At 38.9% G+C, this 21,137-nt stretch overlaps 1 protein-coding gene across 2 annotated transcripts in view; it reads right to left on the reverse strand.

The window, feature by feature from the left end:
* Nucleotides 1-388: 388 nt before the first annotated feature.
* Nucleotides 389-21,137, reverse strand: part of cntnap3 (contactin associated protein family member 3) — a 76,148-nt gene continuing 55,399 nt past the window's right edge. The window contains exons 14-24 of one of the 2 annotated variants that reach the window (XM_057320854.1): nucleotides 20,364-20,520; nucleotides 19,181-19,308; nucleotides 18,837-19,007; nucleotides 14,051-14,269; nucleotides 11,854-12,093; nucleotides 11,258-11,482; nucleotides 7,602-7,735; nucleotides 7,061-7,148; nucleotides 4,511-4,729; nucleotides 3,806-3,877; nucleotides 389-1,382 (exon numbers count right to left, since the gene is read on the reverse strand). In XM_057320854.1, the coding sequence (XP_057176837.1) occupies nucleotides 1,186-1,382; nucleotides 3,806-3,877; nucleotides 4,511-4,729; nucleotides 7,061-7,148; nucleotides 7,602-7,735; nucleotides 11,258-11,482; nucleotides 11,854-12,093; nucleotides 14,051-14,269; nucleotides 18,837-19,007; nucleotides 19,181-19,308; nucleotides 20,364-20,520 (1,850 nt within the window). In that variant the 3' untranslated portion in view covers nucleotides 389-1,185. The remainder of the gene's footprint in view (nucleotides 1,383-3,805; nucleotides 3,878-4,510; nucleotides 4,730-7,060; nucleotides 7,149-7,601; nucleotides 7,736-11,257; nucleotides 11,483-11,853; nucleotides 12,094-14,050; nucleotides 14,270-18,836; nucleotides 19,008-19,180; nucleotides 19,309-20,363; nucleotides 20,521-21,137) is intronic. The other variant, XM_057320856.1, reaches the window with a different exon arrangement.

A 21,137-nucleotide genomic window follows, 5' to 3' on the forward strand; every position in this document is an offset into this window, starting at 1 on the left:
GTTGGGAAAATGTTCTCAAGTGTCATTAAAACGATTGTTATTTGTCCTAAATAGCGACTTAATTTCATCTCATAAATTGTAAGGCCTTTGCTCAACTAGCTGAATTTCAGATCGTTTTACCAATATCACAAAAATAATTGATTAAGATTCTTTTTTTTGGCCTGTCAGCATCCTTCAGATATAAAAGCCTATTTTTATCTGTTATTTCTTGCGCAGATCAAAGGAACTGGCATTTCAAAACCGGAATAAACCCCAGCTGTGTGGAGCGAGACGAGTTGTCGTGGCTTTGTGTTTCTGTCACGGCTGTTAATAAGAAAATCTTTTGTTCACGTGTTTATCGTGGGTTGTGTATGGCTGCATTATTTGACAACGTGACTCAACATCCATCATTTATTTTTGATCAAGAACTCCACAGAAAGCACAAACAGCTCACTTGAAATATTCCTTTCGTCCTCTTGGTCTTCTGGAGATGAAGAAACAGTTGAAGTATGAAGGCTATGTTGGACCAGAAGCACTTCCTGTTTTGTTTTTTGAAGTTTTTCTTTTATTTCACATAAATCACTTAGTTCACAAAAAAGATCTCGTTTAACATATCGATTCAGTTCTAAAAGTTCTTTTGGTTGTGTAGTGTTAAAAACTGAAATAGGAAGTGTTGTTTACGTCTTGCAAAATAGTTTGTAAGAACATAACAGTAACAATACAACAGTATTTCATTCCAAACATAGCCACAGAACTGACGGCCCCCTTCTGCCCCCAAAAATCAAGGTTTGTTCAAAGCGCTCTCCAGATCAGACATTTATTTCGATTTAGTCATACAACGTTCGGTTCTTTAAATTGTTCATTTAAGTCGGCGAGAATATTGTTAAACGTTACAATGACCACTGAATCATTTCGAAGAAGAACGTGACGTTACAAAGTTTCATTTTAAAAGAATATTTACAACCAATGAATGTCATTTTATACACACCGTAGAAACCATACTATTGTGCCAAATCTCTGGACAATAATGTTTTTATGTACAAAAAAGGGGAAACGTGACGGATCGTTCCTCTTCCACCACCGTCGTCTGCAGCTGACAGTCTCCGTTTCCCATAATGCACCTGGAAATGTTAATATCCCTAAACTCGACAAGGCATCTCAGTCCGTCAGTTTTACTGGATTAGTCCGACAATACGTGAAAGATCCTCATATGAAATATTCTTTTTGGTTCTCACTGATAATGTTCTGTGTGTTTGGATCCGTGGTGAACGGCGTCTCGGGACTGTCGTCGATCTTTCCCGCTTTGGGATCTTGGGTCTGGAACGACTCCTTCCGTCGGAAGAGGAACCTCGCTATTACGGCCAGAGCCGCGAGACTCACGAATATCACTACAGCGATGACACCTGAAATAAAACGCAGACAAAGAGTAAAATACAGCACGACTCTCTAGGACTAATTCGTCATTTCTTCTCTTTAGCTGAAATATTTTTCACTCCAATTGATTAATGCGGCTCAATTTAAACATGTGACAGGTTTCGGCTTCTCTTAGTTACACGGTTAATTTTTGCTCAATCTGTTTGGCTCATCTGAAGTTAATGACGAAAAGAAATACAGCGTTCAGCTGGAATCTGAAGGACCGCGTCACTGACTCGTGAGTAACTCCAGACGCGCAGAACCGATACGAGGCAATAATGGCAACATCTGCTGGACCAGATCCGCTCTCAATCACAGTAGATGCTTCTGAAAGTCGACAGCACGCAACACTAAATGTATACCTGACGCTGATATCATGTGACTATCAATTGTAATTCAGACATCATTGGCGATGTCTGCAGGCATTACATCCTCTCTATCAATAAGGCTGAAAAGTTGGCGTTAAACAACCATCATGACTTGTTCTGTTACACCATCGGACGGGTTGTGCATATCAGGGCGAAACTTAAGAAAGGTTTCTGTCCTCTGTGGCTGGTGGAGGATGACGCGTTTAATTATAAAGTCTAAAGGAATGTCTAATTAAAGCTCCAATATATCTCAGCTCAATTTAATGGCACATTAGAGTTACTCTGAAAACAAAGCAAAGTATATTTTGGATTGTCTTTAATCATCAAACAATTTCTTGAAACATTTCATTAGTTTTAAGAGCCTTTGTGAATTTAATTCAAAAGAGGAGTTTTAATAGCCACCCGATGTCTTAAAGGGACAGTTCACCCCAAAATGAAAATTCTGTCATCATGTAAAGGCGCAGTTTGTAAAATCCGCCGCTAGAGGGCGCACATGATTTTTTTTGTCAAAACAACAACTGCTGTGAAGAAGCGTGGAATAATGGGAACTGTCGTCTTCAACTCCACCACTAATAACCAATCAGACGTGAATGAGAAAACACGTTTATGGATGATGTAAAGTAATAAAGTTTTATACATGTTCCATTTGATGACATGATTTTATTTCATTGTTATGAATTAGACGCATTAGATTCATAAATTTAATGTATTACTATTTAGTCAGATGACCTAAAAACGATTACTGCTTGTTCAGTAAATACACACATGACACTGGTGCTAAATTAAGAAAAAGACATTCAAACAATAAGACTAACCTTGTTGATCGATATAATAATCATGCGTTTTCTGTCAGTTAAGGAATCTAAACAGTTGCTCACCTGTCTAGTAAAACGCATGCAAGATCAGCGTCTCTGTCTAGTTAAAATTTGTCGCGCAGCTCTCTCTCTATTTAGGAAATGCCACACCGATATTGATCGTGGTTTGATCTCTCTCGATTATATCTTCTTGTCCCAAACTCTTCTTGGATCATTTGGTTTACCCGTATGTCTTTGTTGACAGAACCAGCTGCAAACAGTAAAGAATAACTGTGCTCCGTAACGACTGCGCAAAACAAGATAGTTGCTTGATAGACGCTACAAACAAATACTTTCACATTTGTCCACGAGACTGTGTTGTCACGGTTTCCACGGCAGTAAAAGCGGAAACCGAGGGTAACGCCAGAGACCGTGTAATTAGGGAAACGCAAGGTCTGGAGAAAGCGTAACGGCTTACACGAATCACGTGAGGCACCTCAGCCAATCATATAACAGCCTGAAGGTTGCAGGCTTTCCATCTAGTGTCTTTGGTAACGCGGATATGACGCCATTGACTGCCAGACACGGTCCGTGTCACTGGTTAAAATGACAATTTTCTCACGATTTACAAATAGTTGGAAACATTTGAGATATTTTAAGTACTCAACTGAACAAAATATATAACACTGGCCTAGTGGTTTTGGATATTTTACTCCAAAGAAAGTTACCAACTGTACCTTTAAAAACCTTCTTGTCATTTCAAACCTTTGACTTTCTTTCTTCCGCAGAACACAAAAGAAGATATATGAGGAGTGTTGGTAACCGAACAACATTGGACCCCTTTGACTTGCATTGGTTTTGTGTCCACACAATTTAAGTGAATGGGTACCGCCTTTGTTCGATTACCGACGTTCTTCAAAATATCTTCTTTTGTGTTCTCAAGAAGAAAGTAAGTCATACAGGTTTGAAATGACAAGAGGGTGAATACTTTTCAGACTTTTCATTTTTGGGCGAATTATCCCTTTAAATGCATGCAAAGGCCAAAAATGTAAGTTTAACATTCGTAAAGTAACCTGCAGTTTTATTTTTCAAACTTAGATGGCGATAGAGAGTCGAAAGCAACATATTGCACCTGTAAGACCAAATCAAAAACATACAACTGCGTCAAAGACAAAACCACTAAAACTCTGAAAGGAATTAAGTATGAATAAGTAAAAATAACATGCAAGATTTTTTTCGACATCAATTTACCTCCGATGAGAGCGGAGTCACTGTGGACCGCATTGACTATTGGCTCACCGGTATCTACAGAACCCAAATGATCTACAATAGAAGAAGAGAAAGACAGACAGACAGACAGACAGACAGAACATCAGTGCTTATCGCTCAGGTCAAGGCTCATTGAATCTCACCGACGCATCCTAGAAAAGATTATGCAAATGAAGGTGTTTCTCACAGATGAATACAGAGATCAACCGTTACTATCGTCATTGCTGTAATTGAATTAGCACTGCGGGTGAATTCAGTGAGCCGACCGTGAAAGTTTGCGGAAAATTGACTTTCAGGCGAGATGAAAAAGAAACGGAAAGAAGTTTGGAAAACAAAGTCCGGGTAAGATGGAAGATGTTTAGCCCTGAAGCTATCTGCTCTCAAAATGACAAGAGTTCTTCTCAATGGCTTTCGCCACCTCGGGCCAGAAACATACTTTACACAAAAGCAGACGCGAACGCTCGGCCAACACGCTTCAGGAGCGCTGTCTCGCTGTACATCTTCACAAAGCGGATGTCCTTATGACCGGACAGACATCAGTGAAATAGTGTTCTGAAATTTGGTCTCGTTCTTTCCCCAAGATTTTTTAAACCAGCATTTGTGTTCCCTAAAAATGGAACGCACAACCTTTGCGTCGCTAACACAATGCTCTACCAGTTGAGTTACGGTTTGTCAGTTTGGCTTTACCTGTGAGAGAATGAGTGGTTTCAGCTGCGTGAGGGTTGGACGGTAAAGTCGATCCACAGCTGGACTCTGTCAGCGAGCCTGCGACTGTCACGGGACTTTTGTCTGGATACAGAAGCGCCGCTTTCAGTGGACAGATGGAGTTGAACTGGACGACGGACAGACAGCCTGTGAAGCCCAGAGAGTTCAGACGGACTATCTCTGGATCCAGATCGACAGAATCTGCCAAGAGAAAAGCAAAACGTGACATGAGATCAACAGAGATAAACCTTCAATATCACAAATGTTTCTGCGTTCAAAGTCGCAGCAATGAGATTCAAAACTGCAAAAACGACCCCAGACTATCCCAGCATTCACGATAAATGAACCATGGTTTCAATAAAATTTGTTTGTAGTAAAGCTAATGGTAAACCATGGTAATCAATTTGATGGTTACCACAATCTTACTATAGTAAAATCATGGTTAATTTTCATAACGGAGGTAAAAACATACCAATGTCTTATATTGTGTGGTCATTTGTACTGCATTTGAGCGTCACAAAAATGACACATTTTTTGAGAAAACAACCATTTACAGGTGTTATGCCAGATGTGAACGTCACTTTACATTAGTGACACATATAGCGCCGACTGAACACAATATCACACAAATCCTTTTTGTCTGAGACGTGACATGAATTTCAACACAGCACGTCTGCTGGACGTCGCGTTTCTCCAGCTACCGAGCTATGGATCCGTAAGTGAGTAAACATACAGTATTTGATCTGTTTCTAGGCCTTTGGGAGTCATGTGCACTGTATTACAGTCTTTTATGGTTCTGCGGAAATTCTTTCGGGACACATGAGGTGTGTTTAATCTGGTTTTAATGGGCTACGCCCGTACGACCTTTCATACTAACACACGTCTGCTGGAACCGCTGGGATAGTATTACAGCACGCTCTGTGTCATTTCCAGCAAACTCCGCCATCGATCACGGCCACCAATCGACTTGCAATGACACTACATCAAACCTAAAACATGCACTGAGATTCTCAAGGTACAGAACAAACTTAAATCACAGAACTGAAAGACCAAATGAAGCTGCAAAACTGTTGTTTTCATCATATACAGTAGAGGCCAAAGGTGATGTCCAGATTTATCGGTACAAAATGGAGAAAACACAAGTTGGTTAAGATGTTTATTTGACAAAATGATTTAGTTAAAAAGTATGTTACAGCGTATTAAGAAATATGTGTTGTATAACAAGTGTGTAACTAGTTACTAAGTAATTAGTTACTGTAATTTAATTACTTTTCCCTTGAAAAAGTAAAGTAAGGGATTACTCTTATTTTTTTCTGTAATTTAATTACAGTTACTTCTGAAGTAATCAAACTAAATATGTTGTGTAATATATGTGTGTGGAATTGACAACAAAATTCAAAGTCTAACTTTAAAATTCGTGCTTTAATGTATAATTCTCACATTTGTAATACTTCGGTCAGTTAATAATACTACTTTATGTAGTTTTATATTAGTTATTTGACTGAATTAAAAGAGCCGTTTCATGTCTATCCTTGAATCACTGAACTAATCAAAGTTGATATAGGATATAGAAAGTAATTAGTAATAAGTAATGAAATACTTTTTGGAGAGAGTCATTTGTACAGTAATCTAATTACACTGTTGAATATGTAATTAGTAACTAGTAACTAATTACTTTTTCAGAGTAACTTGCCAACACTGTTTATAACAAATTATATTATGCATAGAAAAACAAAAAGCTCACAAGGGATAAAGCAGACAATGACCAACATTTTATTAAAATCGTGTTAATCCTCACAGCAATCGTTTTCAATAAGCTCATGCCAAGCCTCTTTCATTTTCTTTACAACAATGCAACATGAACACAACATTGTTAATACTTCTTTAAAAATATATTATGAATTACGCCAATTTGCCAAAATTGGACATCAGTTTTGGCCACTACTGAATGTAAAACCTGTGGATAAACCTCACAAAGAAATGTCCGTAATATTTAACGTTACATTTGCAATATAATAAAAGTACATTATGCATTCAGAAAATCAAGTCTGTTTTTAGTTTACAGGCTTTTTGTACATATTATAGTCACACATTTTCCTTTTTTGACCTAAATCTTTTTATTTTGCTGCAGGTTTTATTTATAACCATAAACCAGACTGACCCATTTTCTGTTTCCCTTGATGACAATGATAACACGTGAAGTCAATATCAGTCTTATCCGAAGTAAACCGACCAAACCGTCCTCTATATTCATACTGCTTCATATCAGCTTAACCCTCAACAAACAGCTTCTTCCGGCCTCTTAATGGAAAATAAAAATAGACCACGGCCATATAAGAGAGTTGGTCCATCTCCTCATTCACAAACATCCATTTCATTATACAGAAACACCTGAGAAAGAATCGTGTTCAGAATGCAATGCTTATACCACTATGACCATTGACTATGGTCAAATAAATGACCCGCTCGCAGAAATTCCCACAGAGTTTTTCCATGATCGGTGAAATCTCACGTCCATGTTGCTTTACTCACCAAGCACTTTTCCCATGACAATAGATTTAACGGCATTGAATTCGATGTCCGCCGTTAGATTGAAGTCTTCATTTGCATGCTGATCCACCTGCAACAGACAGCGCAGGGACTGAAGCGTGTGTGGTGGACTGGAAATAAAAACACTCCGTCGTGTTCTTCATATTAACGGCATGTTTTCCCCTGTTAGCTTTTTAATTGAAGATGCTCTTGAAAGCTATTTGAAATGCATCGCTGCACACTGCAGCACTTCGGCCAATCAGAGAGAAGAAGACAGGAAGTGCTCGTGTCTCTGTATTTAAAGTGTGATGACGCATTGTTTTTTTTTTGTCTTAAATCAACTCTTCAAACAACTTGTAAAATGTTTTGATGTTTTAACAATTTGATTGAACAGTTGATACTTAAATGAAACATAAATGAGAACTCACAAAATCTGTAAAAATGCAACCTCGGAGCAATAACATTTTCTTCTTTTTCTACATTTATCTAAAATCCACCTTGATGTCAAATGTAGAGAGAAGGAGCAAACCGAGCATGACAGTACCTGAATGCTGAGCGTGTCTGAAGATCTCCTGACGCTGACTCGGTGAAGCTGCCCGTTGGCCAGATTTCTGGCGCTGGCTCTGAAAACCTCAGCGTCTCGGTCCTGCTGCAGTTTGTGCCTGATGTCCAGATGTCCTTTAGAACAAAGAGCAATTCAATTCTCAACAGACCTTCACCGTCCAAAACATCAAGACAAACAAACATCAACATGCAAAAGCAGTAGTTCTACTACTACACAGCGTACATAAAATGATCATGTAAAGAACATACAGTGAAAATAAAACCATGATATCATTAATACTGACAAATGCCAAATGATTAAAATGACACTAATGCTTTTTATTTTTAAAGAGAAAATGTGTATAAATGTTCTAGGTATGAATACAGTAAATGATAGTAAGCTCTCTCTCTCTCTCTCGGGTCAGATCTCTGGATGGCTCATGTCACAGGTCAAATCTGACAGAACACGAGCGCTCAGCTGTCAGACGGCGCATCAGGGATCTGCAGGCTGTTTATCTGCACTTTTCCAACTTCTGCCTAATTGGACCAGTAGGTATTAATACTAGGGCTGTCAACGTTAACGCGTTAACGCATGCGATTCATTTTTTCAAATTAACGCGTGAGAAAATATTTAACGCAATTAACGCAGCATCCGTTTGTTTTGACATTCTTTGTCTAGCGTTACATTATGTAATCACGCTCTTATTCGTGTACAGCAGGGCTAGTCAACTTGCGGCCCGTCAATCATCTTTTCCTGGCCCGCCTTGACATTTCAAATAAGTGGCGAGACTTTAAGAACGGTGTGCTTTAAATGCACGTCCTCCTGAGACGCCACATCTTTAAAAGCCCAAAACGCTGCTACATAATTCCTGCGGCTCATAATGATTTACGTCTTATAAAGCGATTTGATCGGTCAGTCCAAGAAACTTAATGTTATTTACAACGTTATAATCAGCAATGCATTGCACAGCCACAGGCATCGGTTTGCGCACGCGATAGGTCGTTTGCCCTTGAAAGTAGGCTAACTGTAGGAAGGGTACACCACGTGAACGGTTGTCTCAGATAAGGGGAAAACGGTGTTGTTTTTATTACTGCATTCTTTATGAATAATGGCTATATTTACGAAAAACAGCTGTTCATCTCCCCCAGAACTCGCACTATACAAAGGCTCTGCCCTATAAGTGCGTGGGGCGCATGAATGCGATCGGAATTCACCCGAAGATGTGATAATAGCGTTCAGTTTCTTGCACAGATCAACTGACTGATTTATAAGACGCTAATTTAAAGTCACAAGGGGCAGAGATTACTTTTGTGTTGAATGTATTTGCGTTTTTTACTTTTATTGATTTAACTTTAATTAATTCAACCAAATATCTTCTTGAAAAAACAATGCCACCCACATCTTGGATGTACTGGAGGACTGTGGGTGAGTAAATTAGTAGCAGTTTTTGGGTAAAGTAATGCATTAAGGAATATAAAATAGTTAAAAAGACAATTTCCTTTTTAATTTAATATCATGAAAAGGCACAAATACTGGATGCAATATTTGTGTGCATGTTTTAATATATGGCCTATAAGTAACAGCAACAAAAACAGTATAAAAGGAACAAACAAAATAAATAACAAAATAACAGAAGAAATGAGGATATGGTAAAAGAAACTGGCCCGCATCCTATTTACACTTTCGGAGTCTGGCCCTCAAAGAAATGTAGTTGAAGACCCCTGGTGTACAGGCTTTTAAACCACTTAAGCGCGATTTGAAACCGTTGCTTTGACGCGTTCAATGAAGATAGACAGCTTCTAAACTGTGGGACGCGGCAAAACGCAACGCGAGGTCCAGTCTGGTGTAAACAGTCATGGGCTGAAGGCTGCGTCGGTGAATCTCTGTCAGACAGCGCATCCGTGTTAGTTCTCTTTCGTGCTTGAATGGATAAAACCACACAAGATTATGTCAGAAAGCCCGTTTTGTCTAGCATTTTCTTAAGCACAGACTTCAAAGTGTAAAATAAAATCTTAAATGAATGCAAAGAGTTGTGAAAATGGGAGTGCGGTGACGGTCAGATCTGCGTACTGAGACAGCTCTTAAAGGGGCCGCGCTCTTAAACGTGCTGCTCTGACTCCTGTCACTAATGTTAATCAAAGAACAAAATAAAAGAAGAAATCAATGTGATTTTGTAGCTTTAATGAGAATTCTTCTGCATTTAATTGATAATTTAGCATTAAAGACTGTAAAGTGTTTGAGAACTTCCTTCAATTTCTGTATATTTCATGATAGCTCTCAATTATATTGTTGAATGGCTATAATTAATGTTAAAATAATCAATTTAATAGAGACAGTTACAGTACTAATATCAACATGTTTTCTTTCATTCATAAAATGACGCTATTAAAGAAATATGTTGTTTCTACATCAATTTGAAGATTAAATGTGAAATTATTAAAATGTAAAAGTATATTTTAAAATATTATTATTATGTGTGATTAATCCGATTAATTTTTTTAATCGACTGACAGCACTAATTAATACCAAACACGGTCAATCTCTGTAGTAACTCAGTGTGCTGTGATAAACCAGACACGTTTCTAATGTCTGGGTGCTTCATAAATCTCGACTGCCTCCCACTCCAATCCATTTCATTGTGTGAAATAAAAGAGAGGGAATATTAGAAACATCCCATTATATGGGAACGACATGAGAATGCATTAATATAATAATACAAATATAGATATTATATATATATTTGTATTATTAAATAAAGCCATTTTAAATATTATTAATATATAAAAGTAAATACATATTTATTGTTATTTTTGTAATTATTTATTTTTTGTATTATTATATTCATGCATCCTCATGTCGTTCCAAGCCTGTATGACTGGGATGTTTATAACATTCCTTAAAAGTTAATTTTCTTTTTATTATTAATATTAAGGAATATTATAAACATCCCCATCATACTGGTTTGGAAGGACATGAGGATGCTGCATAAAATATTACAAAAAACAAATGTTTTAATTTTATTATTAATATTATGTAAATATTTAATGTATTATTAATTGATATTTTTTATATATTTTTTGTATTATTATATTCATGGATTCTTATGTCGTTCCAAACCCGTTTAAAAATAATGTTTATAATATTCCTTAAAAGTTAAATTTTTTCTTTTTATTATAAATATTAAGGAATATTGTAAACATCCCCATGCTGAATAAAGTAATACAAAAACTAATAAATACAAAAATATGTATTTTTTTTATTATTCAATAATATAAATAACTAAAAAAAGTGCACAATTTGTTTTTACTTTTAAGAGAACTAATTTCAAAAGCTTCAAAGTGAGCATGGAGATTTCGAGCCAGATTGCCTCCATACTGTACTTGATGTAGCTTTAAAAAAGCTTTTCTGGCACATAACATGACAGACGTGTTTACACGTGTCGCTTTGTGATCCCATAAGGCAATACTGTATATTCCCCACCGGCACGCGACACTTGGGTTTATAGCTTTCTGCCATGAGCTTCCTCTTTCATTGCAAGGTTTCAGACGATACACAAAGCAATTTACTACGGCAGAGTCCCGCGTCTTCACAGATTCACGCTAATCCAAATGAAGGTGCTTAGAGTGCAAAGAAAGGAAGATTAGAGAGCTTCAGACCATTTCTGTTCAGCAGGACGGCCAGATATTCTCTGTCGTACGAGCTGACGTAAAGCAGCAGCGCCGGGGCCTGGCTGGTTCTGAAGCCGAGTGAAATATTCACTCCTCGCAGCGCTAAATCCGAGTAGATGGAGGACGACTGCGCGCTGACGTTCCTGCTCAGCTCGTACGGCTCTTTAAACGTGTACGTGACCGACGTTCCGGGTTTGAAGAAGGCAGAAACCTCTGAAACGGAGATCAAAAGCATTGAGTTTGAGATTGTGCATGTGCATAAATTGTATACAGGACTTATTTGCATTGACAAAAATGAGAGTAAACAGCTGCAATCCGTGACTTTTTTGGTTTAATCAAAAACAAAAACCATGTGATTTATGTCAAGTAACCTGCAATTTTATGTTTCAACAGAGATGGCGATGTAGAGGCAAAAGTTATGGATTGCAGCTTCATAAATACGTAGATTTATACATGAATAAGTTGTATACACACGACCCCTGGTGCCCTTGTGAAAGATTAATCAGCGCACATTCGTCCAAACCAACAAAACATTTCTTTTTATTCAAAGTTGATTTCATTCATCGGGTGAGTTTGAGATGGACCTTTACGGCAGAAGATTCCTGTATACGGTGAGAGTTGACAGTCACACATGAAGCCGTCATCTCTCTCCACGCAGGTTCCTTTATTTTGGCACAGGCCGCCGTAGCTTCTACAGTGACCGGGACAGCCGGGCGTGACGCCGGGCGTGATCTTCGCCCTCTTCTCCAGATCTAAAGTCTTCCCGTTCAGCTTCAGCGAGCGGATACAGCCCAGAAAACCTTTCTGCCGGGACGCCGTTCCCCCTGAAGACACAAGCACAGTTTTCCATTATACTTTTATTTTGTTTTTGTCAAGTCTGCAATAAAGGAACGGAGCATCGTTCGCGCCGTTTATTGAAAACATACAGCTGTCAAGTCATCCAAACGCACAAAAGCCATTTAAACGACAAGATGATGGCAACAGGGTGCAAGATGCTTTTATCGCCCGCATATCTCACCACAGACGGCGAAACCTTCTGGTGTGTCGTGAAGGGTTTGAGCCGGGCGAGGATTGTTCTCTCAACCCGAGCCGCCCGTTCAACACAACCGTTTTTTCCCCTCTGATGTGTCGAAGTCACTCGGCTTTTGTCTTTTGTCCTTTCTATGGTAATTGCTGCGGGAGGAATATTATTCTCTGCATTCTGTGCCTGCCGCACCGCAGACGACAGCCTATAAATACCGAAATAATGCACTCCGCATATATTAGTGCTTAGCCGTTCGTGCTAATTCATTTTTGCGAACACCTCGCTGTGCCAGCTGTGCTGTAGAATCATTAGTGAAGTGTATGAAGACTGAGAAATTGGACGTGTTATTAAAACAAAGTTTTAACAAGCCTTTCAAAGCCACATGGCGGGCAAGCGAAACATGTGAGGCCACCCTGGAAGAAAAGATGAAGACGCATTCGATTTCTAGAAGCATTGCGATTTAAAGGCATGATTTGGCCAAAAACATATCTTTACGCTCATGTGGGTCAAAACCTGTATATGGAACACAAAAGAAAATATTTTGAGAAATGTCTCGATGGTTTTGTGTTCATACAATGGAAGTCAATGGGGTACAATGTTGTTTAGTCATCAAAAAAACATTCTTCCACTCCCTCTCTTTCTCTCAACAGGTATTGTTCTGGCTTTTGTGGAAACTAGTGACTTTTGTGTTCTGCTGAAGAAAGTCATACAGGATTGAAATGAATTTTTAGGTGAACTATCCCTTTAAATTTCCAGAGAAAGTCTCTTCTGGAGTTTCTCAAGGCGTCTCAAACTGTGCCCTGATAGCACGAATACATCTGGAAGACGTCTATTCGACGTTTTTTTTATGTTTGCTCATCTGCAATACGTATCCGAGACGTTTCCGGTCAGATGTCGTATTGACATCTAGAAGATGTCTGTAAGATGTTTATGATTTGTACGGTATGTAAAACTGCCTTTTCTAAGACGTTTATCAGATGTTTTAACACAGCAGACGTATACCAGATCATCTTGCAGACGTACTTCTGCTATAATAGAAAGTCTGAATATAACCTCAAACATTTCTCATTATATTCTCCACAACGTTTGTTAAATCCTTGTACTCTTACTGTACGAGACCAATCTGAAGCAAAGTGCAACATGAACTCTCATGAACTCTCCTGAGCGAAACATTTGTGAAGCAAAGCCGTTTGCCTCTGGGGTAATTGTATAAGTTTTCTTTATGTATGTGATCATGAAAACAGATCTTCGAGTCGAATCACACAGTACAGTAAGACTTATAACATCTCAGGTATGAAGTAACCTCCGAATCCAACTGCAGTTGAACGCTGGCAGAATGAAGCCGTAAAGATTGAACTATAATGACACTCTTTTCCCAACACTTACTGGAAAACTTCACCTCATTTCCTCTACGTTCCACCGACACCGTCACGTCTTTTAAATTGCCAGGTGGTCCGTCGGGCTCAACAAAATATTAAGCTTTACAAAAACCAATCTTCCTCGAGTCAGACATTTACGGACCGATTCAAACCGTCCATTTCTCATCAAGATACCGTGTGAGCAAAGCTCGTGAAACCTGTACGGAATCAAAAGAAAACCCATTCCAAACCAAAGAAAAACTGAAACGTTTTTCGCACATTTTCCACGAAAATCCAGTGGTGCAGTACCACAGATTTCTTTACGACAAATTTGTCTCATTTTTTTCTGTCGATTTAGAGAAACAAGAGTCACAACTTATAGATAAACGTTCTTCCTACCTACAAACAACTGGCTGTTGAGTTGCAGATGCATGTGTCCGTCAGCCGGGGCTTTCTGGACCGCTTCAGGGTAATGGTCCACATACAGCGAGGCTTCTTTTACGTTCCGCTCGGCTCTCACGAGATGCCAACGGTCGTCGTTTAGAGCCACGGGCGTCTCCACCTTCACCTCCAACGGACCGTTCCCCACATCGAAAGAGAAGACAACTTCTGTTGGCGCTGTGGAGAGAAACAAACTTTTGATTGATGAATACCGGCTGTTTGATATTACTGTTAATATGGAAATCATACAACTGCAGCGTTCCAAACAAAATTAGGACGTAAAAATCTGTTGCGGCAGATGATATCTGATAGTTTGAAAACAATGCCAGAACATGCTTCGCACTTTCTTCAAATGTCTAAAGTTTTGTCGCATCTTTTCACGACAGACATTGACGTTGTGTTTAAAGGGATCCTTCACCCTGTCATCATTTACTCACCTTCGAGTTGTTCCAAATCTGCTCAAATTTTAAAAGATATTTGGAAGAATGCTTGTAACCTTATAACAGATCTCGCACCCCATTGACTCCCGTAGTAGGAAAAATTACCATTATATAATTAATTATCTTTTGTTGTTGTTCTGTTGAACACAAAAGAAGACGTTTTGAAGAATGTCGGACAGCAAACAGTTCTGGTTATAAGCATTCTTCCAAATATCTTTCTCTGTGTTCATCAGAACAAAGACATTTATACAGACTTGGAACAACTCGAAGGTGAGTAAATCATGACGTTATTAAATTTTTGGGCGAACTGTCCCTTTAACAAAAGGTCAACAATGGCCCCCCCCCAAAAAACCTTTAAAGGTTGTATCTATGGCAAGGGGGCAAGATTCCCAAAAATGGAATGGAATTTTAATGCACTTACATCAAATTTGTGCAATTCCATAACATTTCTTAAGAAGCTCTCACAAAAACATGGGGCTGTATTTGAGAAACCAGCCTAACAATGGCCTAGCGGCCCCAGAATAACATACTAAAAACCATTCAGAAGATCTTACCAACACCCTAGAAGAGACTTTTGCAGGGCAAGTGCTACTTTCTTCATAAAGTGTAAAAATGCAATTCAGTTTCTCCTTCAGTTGTCACATATGTAACAGATTCAAGCCAAGTTCATGCTCGGCATGCTGTCCCATCTGTAAGCTTTCACAAGATTTAAATGAAGACCTCTGAGTGACGCCGCCTTGTGTTATCAGGCTCTTCTGAAGACAAAAACAGCCCCTGTGAAACGCTGACGCTGTGCTACCACCTCATTATTATTCCGAGCTGGCGGCACATCTAACGTGCCATAGCTGACAGTCAGAGAGCGCTACGACAAACCGTCCTGCCAGACCCACCGCTGTGTGGGAAATATGCCACATAAACGAGGCGAGTTGTTTTCGGAAACGCAGACGTCGTCGTACCTGATGACATCGTAAGAGCCGAGCTGTTTGTGCACAACTCGCATCAAGTGTCAGAGCGTTTTAAAGATACGCCATTATTTTCTTACCCTCGTGTTTTCGCCATGACTTTTTTTCCGTACAGTGAACGTGAATGAGAACGGATGCTGTCAAACTCCACTGATGACAAAGCACGGTAAAATATCCTATGAGGCTCATGCTATTTATTGCAAAGTAACAGTTCACCCAAAAAATGAAAATTCTCTCATGATTACTCACCCTCATGCCATCCCACATGTACATGACCTTCTCTCTTCAATTGAACCCAAAGTTTTCTAAAAATAAAACAATATTTGTCACTTCGTGGTCATGTAAGTCCCAAAATCTTAATGGTAATCCAAACATCTCAACTGGGTTAATAAATGTCTTCTGAAGGAAAACAATAGCTATGAACACATACCTATTTAGCAAAATTGAAACTAGGGGTATCACACTATGCCAGTATCGACCGTGACACCCAAATAAAAGGTTATCAAAACCGCGCCAACTCTCCACATGTCGTAATATCGTAAATTCAGCGCCGGTTTAAATTTTGCTCTAAGAGCCACGATTATTACAAACTATTATTGATTCAAAGAGCAAATAAAAGACAAAACAAAAAATAAACAAAATGAAAGATGAATTTGACAGATAGCATTTATTTCTCTTAAAAAGCATTTAAATAGATATTGCGATAATATTGTTAACGTGAATTATATTCGTGTAGTGAAAATCAGATATCGAGGCAGCCCTAATGGAAACCCATAAGAGATGCTGATAATCTTCAAATCTCATTGGTTCTCACATCCTAGTGACAAATATCACATGACAATTAGTCACAAGACATGCAAGAACCAATGAGATATCAAGTTATCGGTGTGTCATCATATTTGAACTGAGCACTCTTATAGGTTTCAATAACGCTAAATAAGCTCGAAATATGAATGTTTGCTCTCGCATTTACCAAACATGACTACCCATCGTTTTATACTTTTACCGTACAAGAAAAATGTTGTTTTAATTGAAGAAATGAAGTCATATTCATCTAGGATGGCATGAGTAAATCAAGAAAGAAATGTTCTTCTTTGGGTATACTATTAACATCATTATATTTCAATGGAGCTCAGTTTCATTTTTAAACACATTTACATTCATGCATTTAGAAGACGCTTTCATCAAAAGCATCTTATTGTCCACGCTATATGTTACCAAATCTCATTTTCTAAGCGAATGAAATCTTTATTGCTAATGCTGGACTCACACCAAACGCGAATAATCGCGTTCCGCGCTCTTCATTACTCGCGGGAAAAGTTCGTTATTTTCGCGTGAGTGACGCGAGGTGACAAATATTTTCAACTTGCACGGAAGATGAGATTGATGCGCGTTCGCATTGAGTTTGTGTCTATTCGCGTCTTTGCATTGACTTTGTATGTAATTTACTCGCGCAAATCGCTTAATTCGCGTTCGGTGTGAACCCAGCATAACTCAATGATCTCGATGCCACGGGTTCTCCTGTCTGTTGCTTTGAACGAAACTTCCTCTGAGATCACGTCCAACACAAAGGCGCCCGGGCTCACTATGAACGTAATGAGAGGTTAATTGAGCTCCTCCAGCCAGAGGATTTGTCATTATGGAGGAACAAGCACCCGGGCGCTGTAAGGGTCTCGCACGCTCTACTCTCATCCATCACGTGAGATCATTACAGGAGAAGAACTTAACCGCTCTTTCACGCGGTTAAACACGCAGAGACCATGTGAAGAATACGTACACTCACACACAGAGGTGGATCTTACAGGGGTCGGGTGGACGGCGGTACTGAGAGCGTTAGTCTGGACACTAATATAGCTATCATTATAAAATAGTTATCGTGTCCGATTACTTACATAAGTAAATGGAAACATTTATTTCTGGAGCGTAAGTGTGTGAATTGTGTTCAAATGAACACTGAGGGTCAGGGGTTTGGTCATTATGTGTAGCAGCAGGAGTGATGTTTGCTTGGCACATGAGGAAACAGCGGAGCACGTCTCGACATACTGGTTCAACATCTACTATGCTGTAATTTCCCTGGAGAAAACCATTTTGTGATGTCTATATATTCAGCTGACAGCTACTCTCCTGTATTTTCCCTTTGGCAAATAAACAAATATGCAGGAATGTTGCACACAAACACACACATACTATCTGTTTGGCAATGCATTTGGTCGACTAAATCGCAAGATAATCAAATCTTGATTCTTGGCTGAGATTTAAATTCAACATTTTCTAGAAATACATCCCGGTTACATATCGTACAAATCTGCTCGAAAAAAATGTAATAACCCATTAAAAATCTAATAATTTATTCATGTTCATTTTTTAATTACATTAATGTCAGTTGTTTATATAAAAATAAATCAAAGCCATTGCAACGAATACTACTACGATATGCAAATGTTATTTGTGCATTAAAGTAATTTAGGATTTAAGGCTTGTCCACACCGGGACGATAATCGCGCGATTTTATCGTCGACATTTAACGCCTCGTGACTAAACAAAGGACGCCAATGTGAGTGTGCACACCGACGCGCAAAACGCCAGGCGATCGAATATGACCATTGGCATTTCCTGGAACTATTGCTGCGTCTCAATTCGCCTACATATACTATGCCTTTAAAGTATGTACTGTTTATGTTATGGAAAAGTATATACATTTTAGTGCGTAGCAAAACTGCATGCACGCACTGGGACATAGTAGCGCGAAACAAAAGTGGCCATTGTTGCCTAGACGACACTGTTATCCTTATCTGTCACGAACATCAAAATACAGCTCTTCCATGCATTTAAGTATTTATTCATTCATTATTTCGTATGTAATGTTTACTGTATACTAAATACATCTATTAATTTAGCGAAGCATCTTTTATTTAATTTCATTAATGCGGTGTAGCGTCACTAAACTCTCACGGTGAGTTGTGGGTAATATCAGCCGTTAAGTGTCCATGGACTCACACTTCCAATTTTCACCGGAAACAGTAGACCATCCGGGTACTTTGAGAATACTTATTTCAGCATACTCTGATTTGGGACATACTAATTTATTTTCGAATATTATTTAGGACGGATTGGGGCGCAGTTTATGTGTGTAAATCGTTCTTCTTCTGTGTCCCATATTCGGAGTTTCTGCACGAGAGCGCCCTCTGGCTTTCGGATGTGGCGGCATTTAACCGTAATCCATTGAGAAACTGAGCATAAAAATTACACGATATATCATCCCAGCCCTAGTTATTATACAGTATAACCTGATGATATTCACGAGGGGTTTCTTGAAAATAAAACACAGAAGATCACACTCACAGCTCAGTTCGATCCGAATGAAGTCTTTGATTCCCAAGTTCTCCAGGAAGACCCCAGAGGAAGAGCTGGTTTTAAACAGGAAGGAGATATCCGCGCTGAGCTCGCCGTGAAACGTCGGAAAGTGCAGGTATGATGTTTCCTTGTTGAAGTACGCTGCGTTCCAGAAGTTATCTGTAAAACGTTCAAAGTGTGCTACGGTTATATAAAGTTACATCATCATTCTCATTAAACGTGCGGATGTCATGCAAGGAACAGGATGTTAAGATGACTGGATGACGGGACAGGTTAACCGGGTAACCCCCGTAATAAAACTCTGCTGATATTAAGAGGATGAGGGTACATACTGTCACCGGAGCACTGCAGGGGTCCCACTCTATACGCCGCTTCAGAACCGGGTCTGCTGATGTCACCAACAGAAAGAGCCAGAACAGGCAGATGTTCTTTATGTGCCAGCACACCCGAATCACTGGACCTTTAAAACGACATTTCAATTCAATTTAACCCGTGTAACATGTCGTACTTGACATCAAAATCAAGATTTTAAACGGAGAAAGAACATCACATATATTTTATGGTGCTTATCACAATTTTGCATCGTTGCAAGGTAGATATTAAGTAAACACATATCGATTCAGATATTTTTCTTTAACTTTGATAATATTCTATACATATTATCTATACATTTTATCTGAAATTGTGCATATTTGTGGTATCTTTTCCATGTGTTGACATGCTGTATCTTTACGACTAAACAGCAAATAATATTTGAATATTTAGTGATACTAAGTAAATTACAAATATAATTAAATCAAAGTCTACACATGTTTTCCACACTGTTCATCACTAAATGAACAAAAACATGAATGTTTTGTTTATGTTTGTGCTTAATATGTGCCACTGTCACATTATAGCTGCGGAAAAAATTAGGAGACCATTTTTATTTAATGAGCATTTCTAGATGTATTGTGCCCATTCCAGTCCAGCGTCTGTTGAATTTCAACAACATCAAACCTCAGGAGTGACAAAGTCATCCAACAGCGATGTGAAAGACTGACAGCATGATAAGACACATGAAAACTGTGATACAAATCCAGGTTATCACATAAAAAATAATTTTGAACTTAATACATGTAGAAATAAGAATGTTGTATTGCTTAAAAGTGAATCTTGTTTCCTTTGAAAAAACAAAGAGCATCTTTACTGTTATTTTGACCTGTTTCTCCAGTTTTCATTTTCTGCAAATAAACGCAAATAGAAACAATATTCTTATTTGATATTTGGGAGAAATATTGTTAGTAGTTCACAGAATGAAACAAAAACGATCATTTTACCTAAATACAGAACAATGGTCTCTTAATTTTTTCCAATTTATTGCCTACATTCAATATTCACAGTTTTGCTCAATTTTATAATCTCCAGCAAGATCAAGTGACTATATTGCGAACGGGAGTTTCATTACTGTAACCACAACAATAATGACAATTACACACAAAAAGCACCCGTTGTGTTATATAAAGGGTGCAGTACCACTCTTTGCTGTCTGCATCACAGTTGCAGAAGTGTTCAGGATTTACGCAGTTATCCTGCAGTCCACATGCACACTGCTGGCTTCCGGGAACCGCTCCGCCCCAGTACATGTGTGCCTCACCTGACCTGCCCACCCACCACGTGAAGGGAGAGCCGTCTGCAAGAACAAGACACATACAACCCGTTTATAATGACAACAATCTGACCGCTCTGATGTCACCGCTATGAAGTCACTCTTTCATAGCTCGCGAGATTTACATCCGGTGTAGACACGGTGTTAAATGGACAGTTCACTCCCCAAAAACTCCTTCATTCACCCTCATGTTCAAAACCTGTATACAACTCTTTCTTCAGTGGAACACAAAAGAAGATATTTTGAGAAATGTCTCAGTGGTTTTGTGTCCACACGATGTAAGTCAACGTGGTTTAGTTATCAACTTTCAGGTTTGGCTGAAGCAAACCCAAGACTTCCTCTCATTACTCTTCATTTGACATTTGAAACATCTCTTCTTCACAGCCGACACTGTTCGCATCAGGACCCGCTGCAGAGAGACGGCTAATGGGCGGTAATTACCGCCGGCGCGAGGAGCGACGACGTTCCGCGTTAATTTGAAGGGCTACGAGGACTATTATCATGCGTGATAGGCCGTCCATGACAAAACCCACACAAACAAACAAAAACAACACGAGGGCGGCACTTACGAGGTTACAATGCAAATGATTAATCCACCTAAAGGTGAATTTTAATGAATTTACTTCAGTATGACAGCTAAT

This window comes from Triplophysa rosa, linkage group LG22 (genome assembly GCF_024868665.1).
Source record: "Triplophysa rosa linkage group LG22, Trosa_1v2, whole genome shotgun sequence".
Classification (NCBI taxonomy): Eukaryota; Metazoa; Chordata; class Actinopteri; order Cypriniformes; family Nemacheilidae; genus Triplophysa; species Triplophysa rosa.